The sequence below is a fragment of the Acinonyx jubatus genome, chromosome E3, assembly GCF_027475565.1.
Source record: "Acinonyx jubatus isolate Ajub_Pintada_27869175 chromosome E3, VMU_Ajub_asm_v1.0, whole genome shotgun sequence".
NCBI classification, from domain to species: Eukaryota; Metazoa; Chordata; class Mammalia; order Carnivora; family Felidae; genus Acinonyx; species Acinonyx jubatus.
Genome location: NC_069398.1, coordinates 36,915,219 through 36,926,681, shown reverse-complemented (window position 1 = coordinate 36,926,681; position 11,463 = coordinate 36,915,219). Strand labels below are relative to the sequence as shown.

General features: G+C 63.9%; 3 protein-coding genes and 1 non-coding gene across 7 annotated transcripts in view; 2 read left to right on the top strand and 2 right to left on the bottom strand.

The window, feature by feature from the left end:
- Positions 1 to 2,526: 2,526 nt before the first annotated feature.
- TRNAG-CCC (transfer RNA glycine (anticodon CCC)) lies at positions 2,527 to 2,597 on the top strand. Its single transcript has one exon. It is a non-coding gene; the product is annotated as a tRNA-Gly (tRNA).
- On the top strand, positions 2,560 to 4,679 carry METTL26 (methyltransferase like 26). The gene is made up of 6 exons (XM_027043738.2): positions 2,560 to 3,212; positions 3,363 to 3,525; positions 3,689 to 3,748; positions 4,129 to 4,196; positions 4,301 to 4,379; positions 4,459 to 4,679. The coding sequence occupies exons 1-6, from the start codon at positions 3,016 to 3,018 to the stop codon at positions 4,504 to 4,506; spliced, it is 615 nt and encodes a 204-aa protein (XP_026899539.1). The 5' UTR covers positions 2,560 to 3,015; the 3' UTR covers positions 4,507 to 4,679.
- On the bottom strand, positions 3,918 to 9,335 carry WFIKKN1 (WAP, follistatin/kazal, immunoglobulin, kunitz and netrin domain containing 1). The gene is made up of 2 exons (XM_027043707.2): positions 7,306 to 9,335; positions 3,918 to 6,622 (listed from the first exon to the last, which is right to left on the bottom strand). Exons 1-2 carry the CDS (start codon positions 7,474 to 7,476, stop codon positions 5,141 to 5,143), a joined length of 1,653 nt encoding a protein of 550 aa, XP_026899508.1. The 5' UTR covers positions 7,477 to 9,335; the 3' UTR covers positions 3,918 to 5,140.
- A 147-nt stretch (positions 9,336 to 9,482) lies between these two features.
- Positions 9,483 to 11,463, bottom strand: part of RAB40C (RAB40C, member RAS oncogene family) — a 29,483-nt gene continuing 27,502 nt past the window's right edge. For all 4 annotated transcript variants that reach the window (XM_027043729.2, XM_027043727.2, XM_027043728.2 and 1 more), the window contains one exon: positions 9,483 to 11,382. In XM_027043729.2, coding sequence (XP_026899530.1) covers positions 11,102 to 11,382 — 281 coding nt within the window. In that variant the 3' untranslated portion in view covers positions 9,483 to 11,101. The remainder of the gene's footprint in view (positions 11,383 to 11,463) is intronic.

The following is an 11,463-nucleotide window of genomic DNA, read 5'->3' as shown; positions in this document are numbered from 1 at the left end:
TGACAAGTCCTTGAAACTGGCAGAGTGACCTTCCTCTGGGAGCTCAGCTGCCTCCATGATGACGCTTTGCTAAGGGCAAAAGGCAACCTTAGCCTGACACCCCTGATCCTATAAATCTACTTTAACATGTAAAAACTCCTTTGGAAACTTCCCTTGTCTTTTCCTGCCCACGATACATGTTGGCAACCACACTCCAAGCTTATGGCCTGCTGATCTACACCTGAAGGGTTTCATGACTAGGATTTATTGGACAGTAGTAATGACCCTTTCCTAACAACAGCTGGCCCCCTCGAGGTCCTGGAAACCTTGCTTCCAAAATTTCTTAGAGACTTATACTATCTCTAAGCCCCTCCCAACTTGAAAGTACATAATCCATCGCTCCTCACGACCCCAGTGCAGCTCTTTGTGCCCACATTTCCTATTCCCGTGTTTTAATAAAACCACCTTTTTGCACCAAAACACATCTCAAGAATTCCTTCTTGACTGTCAGTGCCGAACCCCAACATTTTCTACGTCAGGGGACACTTCCAGGGGTCCACCGTTCAGCATTTGCTGGGGGGCCTGGATCCTCCCAGAGTCACATCCATGTGACACACATCCATGACTTTCCAGAAAGTGTGCGTTCACAAGTGTGCACACCAGCCTTCACAGGCATGTGCACGTGTTCACCTACACAACGCAGGAAAGGCTGCAGGTCTGCCTTCTCCAGGTCAGAGCCTGGTGAGCGCCCAGTGCAGGGGGTAGCTCACATGGCGTCCAGCCCGGAATGACAAATATGGCAGGCGGGTATCAACCTAAGGTCAAGTGCTGTTGAAAGGAAGACTTTGCTGGGCATTTGGACAGCTTCTGAAGCAGGGCCATAGGGCATGGAGGAAGCAGGGACACCGGTCAGTCAGGTTCCCCGTCCCAAGAGAACATCTGGTGTAAAAGAAAGCAACGTTTTCTGCACTTTGAACACTTTAGACACCAAATGTGTGGGTTTTCCTCGCCAGGCAGTTCTCTGCAGACGTCGACCGGGTGTCCTGCAACTTAACTCAATTCTGACGCTCTTATCCGGCATCATGCAGACCCCCGGGGCTGAGGGCCCAGTCCCACGAGACCACCCCCTCTTCCGATGCCAGTCACAAATCCAGGCTGTCACCTGTGCCTCTGATCCATCAACTCTAACTCCGGTCAGGGTTCTCACGCCCCCCCCCCCCCCCCCCTTCTCAGCCTCCGTAATTTGCTAGAACGGCTCACAGAACTCAGGGAAACCCTCACTCATGTTTACTGGTCCATCGTCAAGGATAGGACTCTTGGGAACAGGGATGGAAGAGACACACAGGGCAAGGGGTGGGGAGGAGGCTGGGAGCCTCCAGGCCCTGCGGGGGCGCGCCACCCTCCCGGCAACTCCGTGTGTCCGTTGACCTGCCCGGAGGCTCCCGAGCCCCTTTCCTTGGGGTCTTTGTGGAGACCCCGTGACACAGGTGTGGTTGATGAGATCATCGGTCCTGGGTGATCAGCTCAGTCTCCCACCTGCTAATCACAGGTTGGGTCCCCCGAACACCAGCCCCCAAGGCCCAAGGGTCACCTGCTTGGTGGGAACCCAGGTAAGGTTGAAAGGGGCTTGTCATGCACAAACAGCAGTCTCCTCTCCGCGCCCACACATGGAAGGACAAGGAAAATGCAGAGTACACCCAACGTGGCTGGAGGCAAAAGCGCATTCAGGAAAGGAAAGCCGGGGCTGTGAAATGGTGGTCACGTGCAGAATGCCAGCAGAGCTGCCTGGCCCAGGGGGCCTGTCCAGAATGGCCAGCCCCACACCACTTCCCCAGCCTAAGCTGCAAGACTGCCATCCTCCCCTGACGAAACCCACATCTCGGCCCCTCCACGACAACCCCAGGTTAAAGCCCGGGTCAGGGCCACCATCTGAGCTCTGGCCAGAGTGACGTCGGGTTTGGGGATCTCACTCGTGAGAAGCTGCCCACCAAAGATAAACTGGCCGGCTGCAGAACAGGGCCCCTAGGAGACACGGGCCCCAAGCCGTCAACGGGGAAAACACCTTGGACACAACAAATAGGGCTCCGACCTCCTCACAACGTCCGGGGACCCTGGGCTAGCGCTGGTCAGGTCAGCCTCACCGGAAAAGCCCCGAGCAGCACAGGACCGCGGGGCCGGCGGCTAGGACCGCCCCGCTCGCCCGCGGCCCCGCCCGCAGGGAGCCCCGCCCACGAGGAGCCCCGCCCCGGCCCCGCCCCACCGAACGCCCGCGGTTGCCATGGTTTCCACGGCGCCGGCGCGAATCCGGGCCTCAAGCCAGCCTCCCTTAGGCCCCCTCGTTCCTCTCTAGCGCTGGGCGCCCAAGCGACGCCGCGAGATCCCCCAGCACGCGGACCCCGCCAAGATCGGTGCTCCCACCGCGGCTGCCGGCTGCAGTGCGCAGGGGCCGGCCTCCCCCGAGGCAGCGCGCATGCACCGTAGTACTTCTGCGCGAGGAGAGGGTGCGTCACCATCTCTTAAGTCTCGCGGGTAGAAAGCTTGACAACGGCGCCGCTGGTGTAGTGGTATCATGCAAGATTCCCATTCTTGCGACCCGGGTTCGATTCCCGGGCGGCGCAAGCGTTCGTTTTAGTTTTCCCCCATGTCGACTAGACGGACTCGCTGACGACTGCAATTTCAAAAGAAAATCAGAACCTGGGAAGCACCAATTCTAGTGCAGCGCGAACGAGACGATTTCAGAGAACAAAAGCTTTGAAAATGCCAGAGCGGCCACGGACACCTGGGCGCTGAGCTGATGGTCACCTGTAAACCAGTGACCCCAACTCAGTGCCCAGTCCCCTCGGCTTGGCTGCCGCTCCCGGTGCGACTCCCGCGGCTGCGGGCCCCTTAACGCGCTGAGCGCCTCCTCCTGGGAATTGTAGTCTTTGGGGAGGCCGGACCACAGCTTCCGGCAGGGTTCGCGGCGACGGACTACGGCTCCCGGCGGGCCTCACGGCGACGGAGTACGGCGACCCGCGGGCTGGCTGAGCTGCTGCGATGCTGGTGGCTGCGGCCGCAGAGCGGAACAAGGAGCCTATCCTGCGTGTGCTGCGGCAGTACATGGACCCGGCCCAGCGCGGTGTTCGAGTGCTCGAGGTGGCCTCTGGCTCCGGCCAACACACGGCCCACTTCGCGCGGGCCTTCCCCCACGCCGAGTGGCAGCCGTCCGACGTGGACCAGCGCTGCCTGGACAGGTGCGGAAGGGCTCCCGGAAGGCCGGGTCCCGGCTGGTGAAAGTGGGCGGGAAGCAAGGGCAGGTGGAGCGGGGCCTGTCCCGCTGTCCAGACTCCTCACGCCACCCAGACCCCTCGAAGGTCCCCCAACCAGGTGCTGCCCTTCCACAGCATCTCGGCCACCACTCAGGCTCAGGGCCTGTCCAACGTGAAGGCCCCGCTGTACCTGGACGTGACCTGGGATTGGGAGCATTGGGGCGGGATCCTTCCCCAGTCGCTGGACCTGCTGCTCTGCATCAACATGATCCACATCAGCCCCCTCAACTGCACCGAGGTCTGTGGGAGCAGGTCTGTGGGCCATGCAGCACCCCTCCCGGTGCAGCAGGAGGGAGCAGGGCGGCGGTCTGCCCCACGTCTCAGATGGGGCACTGGGGACTCTTTCAGGTGCGTGGGGGAGAGAACGCTCTTCAGCGGTGCCCTGTTTTCTCACTCCCCAGGGGCTCTTCAGAGCAGCAGGACACCTGCTCAAACCCAAGGCGCTGCTGATCACCTATGGGGTTAGTGTCCCTGCCGGAGATGGTGGGCCTCCCCTGGCAGGCCAGTCCTGACCCCGATCCCAGCCAGTCTATGCTGAGCTCTCCTTTCTGGACTCTCTCATTTTGGTTTCAGTATTTTCGGTTGCTTTCTCCCACCACTGCTTGTCACCGTTAAACCCCACCCGGTGTCTTCTTTCTCGAACTCCCTCCTGGTCACCTGCCAGGCTCCCTGCAACCCCTTGGCTCACCAGCTGGTCCTCAGCTGTCCCCCATCTTGGGGGCAGGGAGGGCTGTGTTCTTTTCTTTGTCTGAGTGCCAGCATGCCAGTCTGCCTGTTTGCTGAGGAATGGCTGACCCTGTGTCTGTGGGTGGCCGGCAGAGCTGTCTTCCCATCTCCACAGCCTTATGCCATCAATGGGAAGATCACTCCGCAGAGTAACGTGGACTTTGATCTCACTCTTAGATGCAGGTCAGAGCTGGATAGGTGGGGGGCCTGGCTGGGAGGGCAGGTGGGCTGGGTGACACCCCCCCAGCCACAACTCCACCTTCTCCCCTACCTCCTTCCCACTGCAGGAACCCTGAGTGGGGGCTGCGGGACACAGCCCTTCTGGAGGATCTGGGCCAAGCCAGTGGCCTGCTCCTGGAGAGGATGGTAGGTGGGAAGGGCTGGGGGCACAGGTGAACTCCCTGGGGACCAGGGGCAGCTGCTCCAGCCGAAACATCTTCCCTAGGTGGACATGCCAGCCAACAATAAGTGCCTGATATTCCGGAAAGAGTAACTTTCTCCTGCATGTTTCTGTCTCCACCAAGACCCGTTCTGGAATAAACCCAGATGCCAGCCCCTGCCTCCCAGGGCTGGGCCCTGGGGGCTGCCCTTGCTTGGTCTGGGGGCTCTTGGCTGGTGGCCACTGTGCTGCTTAGAACCTGGGAATAAAGTGTTTCTTGCTGCTCATTGCTGATGTTAACCGCGCCTGCTCCTGGGAGCATTTCTGGCGGTGCTGGGTGGGCAGGCTGTTGTCTCCAGGGGCTCTGTACTAGGGGTAGGAGGGGTCTGGCCTGTGGAGTCAGGGCTCGGGGGCATCCTGGACCGTGTTGCTCTGCTCCGGCAGCAGAGGAAGGAGGCAGAGCTCAGGGACTGCCGAGGCGGGACTGAGCTGGCTGCCTGGCTCTGCTGCCACCAGAGGAGGTGCCCATCTCGGGCAGGTCACGGCCTGTGCTCCTGCAGGGACATGGGAGGTTCCCGAGGAGCCAGCGTTCCCTCGGGCAGCGGGTTACCAGCCGGAAGGCAGGCTGAGTGGGGTGAGGGTCCCACCAGGAGGTCCGGCACCCGCAGGCCATGAGGTCAGGCTTTTATTCAGCAGGACAGGAAGGCAGGGTGGGCAGACACTGGGGTGGGGGGGGGGGGGGTGGCGGCTAGTCCTGGAAGCGGTTCAGCAGCTCACAGGCCTTCTTCTCGAGCAGCTCCGAGATCTTTTTGACACGCTTCTCACTCGCCGTGCGGACGTAGCTGCCAGCGTCCAGCACGGCCACGCCGTCTCGCACCTCGCCCATGATGACCAGGGGACCGTCGCCAGCTGTCACGTTGGGGCAGGGGCAGGTCCAGTCCATGCCACTCAGCGTCACCTCCAGGTACTTGGTGCCCAAGAACCTGAGGCCCATCTTGTCATCCTTGAGCACCTCGTCCAGGGCCACGCGGGCGATGCCGCCGCCCCCCACCTCGGGCTCCTCCAGCACCTCGGTGAGCCTCCCCACGATGGCGAAGTCGCTGCGGCACAGACTCAACGCCAGCTTGCTCCGCAGGCGGCAGGCCCGGCAGGGCGGCGTGCGCGGCACGGGGCAGGCGTCCTCGCAGCTCGCACGGCTCTCGAAGTTGTTGCCGTTGCCCTCGCAGCCGCCGTAGACGAAGGGGTGGCACTGTCGCAGCAGCGGGCTGTAGGCCCAGCGGGGCTCCCAGCCCTGGCAGCGGCCCTGCACGGCCGGCAGCACGCAGGCGTCGCCGGGGCCGCGGGCGCAGACCCGCTGGCACGCCTCGTAGGTCTCGAAGCCCCGGCCACCGCCCTCGCAGCCGCAGGCGGGGAAGGTCATGCAGCCCCCGCGCTGGGGGTCGTACTGCCAGAGGACCAGGCCGGAGGGGGCGCCGGTGCAGGCCTGCGCGGCGGGCAGGCACTCGGCCGGGTCAGGGGGGGTGGGCGCCGCGTCCCCGGCCGGCTCCCGCTGTACCACTGACAGCGGGAAGTCGGCCCGCAGCAGGCCCGCGGCGTTGCGTGCGGTGCACGTGTAGAGGCCGGCGTCCTCGGGCCGGGCGTTGTAGAGCACCAGCTGCCCGACGCTGGTGACCACCACGTTGCCGTACATCTGGTCGGGCCGCATGATGAGGGTCTCGCGCCGGTTGCTCTGCTTCTCCCAGGTCACGGCCGGTGGCGGGCGGCCGCTGACCTCGCAGTGGAGGCTGGCCGTGCCCCCCACGAACACGGCCTGCGGGGCGGGGCTGCTGTAGAGGGCGGGTGGCGTCGGGGCATCCCCGGGCGTGGGGCGGGCCGTGGTCTCGGGTGGGCCGGGGCTGCTGGGCGGCCAGCTGAGGACGTGCTTGCAGGGCACCACGTGCAGGCGGAGGCCGCGCAGGCAGGCCTCTGCGTCCATGTAGCAGCGGTTGTAGTAGGTGAGGCCGTCGGAGGCACAGGTGAAGCTGGGCTCCTTCTCGCAGCGGTCACGGCAGCGGCACACGGGCTGCCCGTCCCAGATGTCACAGTCGGAGCCCTGCTGTGCGCACGTGAAGCCCTCACAGGAGGCCGGCGGCGTGGGCACAGCAGGGCCGCCGCCGTCAGGGAAGCGGGCCGCCACGCAGCTCCGCAGCCCACACACGTTGGCGCAGCACTTCTCGGAGGCCTGGCAGTCCTGGGGGGGGGGGGGGGGGCGGGGGCAGCTCAGCGGGGACCCTAGCTCTGCCTGGCAGCCTGTCCAGAGGGAGGGGGGCTGAGCTCCTGCTGCCCCTCCCAGACCTGTCTCCCCCGTGGGAAGCTGAGCGCGTCTGCGGAAGTTTCCCTCCTGTTCTCTAGAGTGAGCCACAGCTGCCCGCTGTCTAGGGGGCCGTCACAGGTGTTGTCTCCCTGAGCCTCACCGCCTCCTCAGGCATTCCCCCTACAAGGCAGGTTTCACCGCAGAAACGAGGAAACCGAGGCCCAGGGCGGGGCGTGCGCAACGTGCTCAAGGCCACTGCAGGGCTGCAGGGCAGAGGTCCCGCATGGCCCCCTGCCTTTCTGGCTTGCTGGTCCCAGGGTGCGGGCAGGTGGGTTCGGGGAGTGAGGAGGGGGCTCTTAATCTTCAGACACATGAAGGCGCAGACTGGGGGTGTTCCCTGGGACCCTCGTATGTGCAGCAGCCCAAAACCAGCAGCAGAGCGTGGGGAGCCTGAGGATTGGGGCCCAGGATTGGGGGGGGGGCCGCAGTGCAGCTGCTGGGTTCCCCCTCTGTGGGCAAGGCCTGGGTGCAGGGGTAGGGTCTGACCAAGCCGCCAAGATGCCCTGAGCCCCCCACCCCCACCCCCAACGAGGGCCGGCGGGGGTGGTGCCTCTGCTTACCTGGTCCCCGATGCACTCACGCTCACAGGTGCTCTGGGCATCCACCCACAGGTTGGGGCTGAGCTGGTTGGGGCACACGCCTGGGTGGCTCCTGGGTCCTGGCGGCAGGCTGGCCCCCAAGGTCAGCCCAACCACGAGGAGCGGCAGCAGGAGTGGCCTCGGGGCCAGCATGGGGACCGCCAGGACAGGGGGTGGGGGATGTGACCACCAGTCCCTCCTCAGGCCCTGCCCAGCCTCCTCCCTGAAGGCATCTGCCTCCCCAGGCCTGTGGTCGCTGCCCCTGCCCTCCAGCCCCCCAGCTGATCCTGGGGCTCTCCCCTCACCCCCAAGGTCTAAGCCCACAGCAGATGCTTCGTCTCAACACCCCAGTTCGAGGGGCTGGGTAGGTTCCGGGCCTCTCCCAGCTCTGAGTCTGTGCGTGCGGCGCCAGCCCCTCCCCTGCCTGGCCCCTCTGTGGTCAGCGCAGGGCAGGGGGTGGGGAGGGGAGGAGAGCTGGGGAGGGGCCGAGGCCCGGGAGCACAGAAGACACTGGCCGCGAGGGTCACCAAGGGGCGGAGAAGGGCCAGAGAAGGGCTGGCTGCGGCGGGAGGGGAGGGGAGGGGACACTGTAACTGGAGCCCCTCCTCCCTCTGGGCGCTGAGCTTCGGATGGAAGGGCCCTGGGATCAAAGCTGCCTCTCAGACCCTCCCAGCCCAGGTCAGGGGAGGGGGCCAGGCTGGCCAGCCCCCTCCGGCTCTCCAACCTGCCCCAGCTGTCCAGGGCCTGGGTCTCCCCCAAGCAGGCCCAGGCCAGCCCCTTCCTTAGATTTATTTCTTCTAGACAAGACAGAGGCACAGGGGTACCGTGTTCAGCCCAGCAATGAGTAAGCATTCTGTTCCTTCCCAGGAAAAACTCCACAACCTTCTCCTGGGAGAAGGGTCACGACCTGCCAACAGGTCTCGGGGTCAAATTGAAACCCTTTCTAAAGTTAGTGGTGAGGTCCCTGAAGCACAGGGGTGCACAGTGAGCTCGGCCTGGGCCTTTCTGTGGTGACCCTCAGCAGATGAGGGTTGGGGGAGGCCAATGCAGGGCTGGACTTTGCCCCCGCCCCCAGGATGGCCCTGGTCCAGGCTCTTCCACAACTGGGCAAGGCTCATGCCACCGAAGTGAGGTCCCGGGACGACCAGCAGGGAGGGAACTGTGTGCCCCCAGTATGGCCCCCAGTCGCACAGGCACCAAACACTGCAAACATGGCTGGTGTGAGCGAGGCACTGAGTGTATCTACTTGGATGGACTTGAATTTTAGTGGTTGTGGCCCCATGTGGGGCCAGTCCCTAGAGGCCAAGGCCACCTAAAAAGCACCCTGGAAATGGGGGGGGGGGGGGGCGGGGCGGTTTCCTGGGAGCTGCACAAGCGCCTGGGAGGAGGAGCCTTCCCTCAGACGGATACGGAAGCCCCTCCCTGGCAGGGCTGGCAGGGAGAGCTAATGCAGCAAAACAGGACAAAGCCGCTGGAACCCGCCCTTCCAAACCCTTCCCCAGGGTCTGGGGCCCCACGAGCATCTGCTCTGAGATGGGATGGAAAACATCCCATGACCCCACGTCTGACCTTATGACCTAGGAGGCAGAGTAATAAAAGCCGTGTCTGGTCAGCGTGAGACCGGAAGACGGCCCAGTTACGGAGAATGCATCCTGGGGGACTGTGGGCACGGGGTCCAGGACGGTCCCTCAGAGCTGCGGTCAGAGGCCTGGGTCCCCGAGCGTGGGGCTGCCAGGTTCAGAGTGATCGTTCCCAACCCCCCAGTGCCCACCACAGCCCTGGACTGAGCCTCACGCACTGTCGCCTGGTGGCTTTCCCGGCGAGGGCGCCAACTCCAGGCCCGGGTAGTGCCGTGCTGAGAGCTGGCAGGTGGTGATCCCGACTCATCTGCTGCATCTCTGGCTCTGTGCCCACCACCCTCGCAGGCAGCGGAGCGAACTCGGCAGTTAGGCCCTGGACCCACGGACATCGAGGGTGTTCCTACCCTCGGAGGCAGCGCGGCACAGAGCGTCTCTGTTGCACCCGTCCGGCCCACCAGGAAAGGCAGTGCAGCCACGCTCAGCCATCACAGCCAGACGTGCACCAGCTGTCCAGGCCAGGCGTGGAGGGGGTGTCAACAAAGCGGCACCGGACCCACCCTGCCACGTCACACCCACCACTTGGCCAGTTAAAACCAGAGGCTTTAATTTCTACAAAACGCAGCCTGAAAATCAGAGCTGAATTAGGTTTACTGTACAAAGAAACAAAAACCGTCCAAAATGAGCACAGGAATGGTGTGTCAGCAGCGAAAAGTAGTGTTGATAAGGTGAACGTAGGACTGTCCACGTCCTCAAAACTCAGTCTGTGTGACGGGGTTCAAAGTCCGAAGAAAGGGGCCTGACAGGCAAGACAGGATGGGTGTGGCCTCCTCTGCCTGACCCTGCTGAGGCCAGGCCTCACACGGGGACCCTGGGTGCCCCTGCACACCCGGGCCACGGCCCCCACCCTGCCTCCCAGACACCCAGGACAGGAGAGTCCCAGAGCCCAGGATGGGGCCGTGAGTAGGAGGTAGAGCTGAGCACCAGTGTGACCCGGTGGCCATGTCACCAACCAGGTGGCAGGAGGAGGCTGGCTGGCGGGTTCTCCAGGAGAGGCTCGGTGTCTCTGCTGCCGGCACCACTCCAGGCAGCATCACTAAGAAAATCTGGGTCAGAATGGTTCTGGTGATGTGTGACCCCGAGGGGTGACGCCAGGCCAGGAGCAGCTGTGGGGTCACACCCGAGGCCAGCAGACGGAAGGTGGCAAGAGTGGAGGCCAGGTGCCCCAGGAGACAAACAGGCAGGTCTGTCCAGACCCGCAGATCACCTGGCAGCCCCCCTGAGGATCTCGGCGTCTTCTCACGGGAGATGCTGAGCCGGTTTCATGGAGCAATAGACAGAGATATGACCGGAAGGAAAGGTGCAGAGTCAAGGGGGAGGCTTTTTCCCCCCACGTGTGGAGGGACACGGGGGGAGTGCATCCCACTATCCCCTCTGAGAAGCCCCAACATTCCCCTGGGGAACCTAGGAAATTGCCCCCAGCTCTGAGCCCATCTGAGACACGCAGGATGTCACCCAGGAAGGTGTGGCCGCACCATTCAGACCGCCGGAGCCATGCGGGCTGCCCAGCCCCTTGGGGGGGCACAAGGAGCCCCGTACTCAGGCTGGCGGAGGCAGCCACGGGCCCTAGAGCCCTGCCCAAAGCTCCCACCTGTCCCCTATGGTCTCTGCACAGCCCACACCCCACGTGAAGTGTCTGAACTCAAAGGGTGAAGCCTTGGGGGTTCCTCCTCGTCTTTGCCTCAAATCCCCTCCCTCTCCCAAGGTCCCGAAGCTTGACCCCACAGCTGACAGGGGCTCACGTGTGGCTGCACCAAAGGCCTCCCTGCCCGTCCTTTAAAAATGTACAGAAAGGTGAACATCTTCCACATAAATAAGAAAGGGAGCCAGGCCTCCTGGGTCCCCAAGGACCGCCCCCTTGAGGCCGGGCCGGGCGGAGCTGCCTCCTGGGCACTCCCCAGCCGCATGGCACTGCAGGGTCCCGGGCTTGTTCCGCCAAGATCCCCGCAGCTCTCTCCGGTCCCGCGGAGCTTCTCTGGCCCAGACCACTGCCCGCGCAGTGAGCCCCCACGCTTCCCAGGAGGCGGTGAGGTCAAAGCCTTCCCTGCACACAGCGCCAGGCCCAGCGCCCGGCCAGAGACGCTCCCCAAGCGTGAGCCCTCCCGGAGCGAACTGGACGGGGTGGCACCCGGCCCGTCCTGCTAGGAGATCTTGCAGTTGCTCCTTGAGCAGTTCTGGGGCGGGCTCTGCGGGGGGCGGATGGACTTGGACCTCTTGAGACTGTTGCCCTTGCTGCTGCCCCCGCCTGCCCCACTGGCCAGCGAGTAGGAGCGCCCGTGCATCATGACGGCGTTCATGCCGTTGGCCATCGAGAAGGACTTGAGATGGCTCTTGATGGTGACCGGCAGCGGGAGCTTGTCGATGAGGTGCACCGGGGTGCAGGAGACGATGGCCCGGCAGCACAGGTCCTGCAGGCTGAACACTACGGATGGGGGCGGGGGAGGGAAAGGTCAGGCGGCGGGGTGCGGAGGTCCGCAAAGCTCAGGCTTGCCCTGCTCGGGAC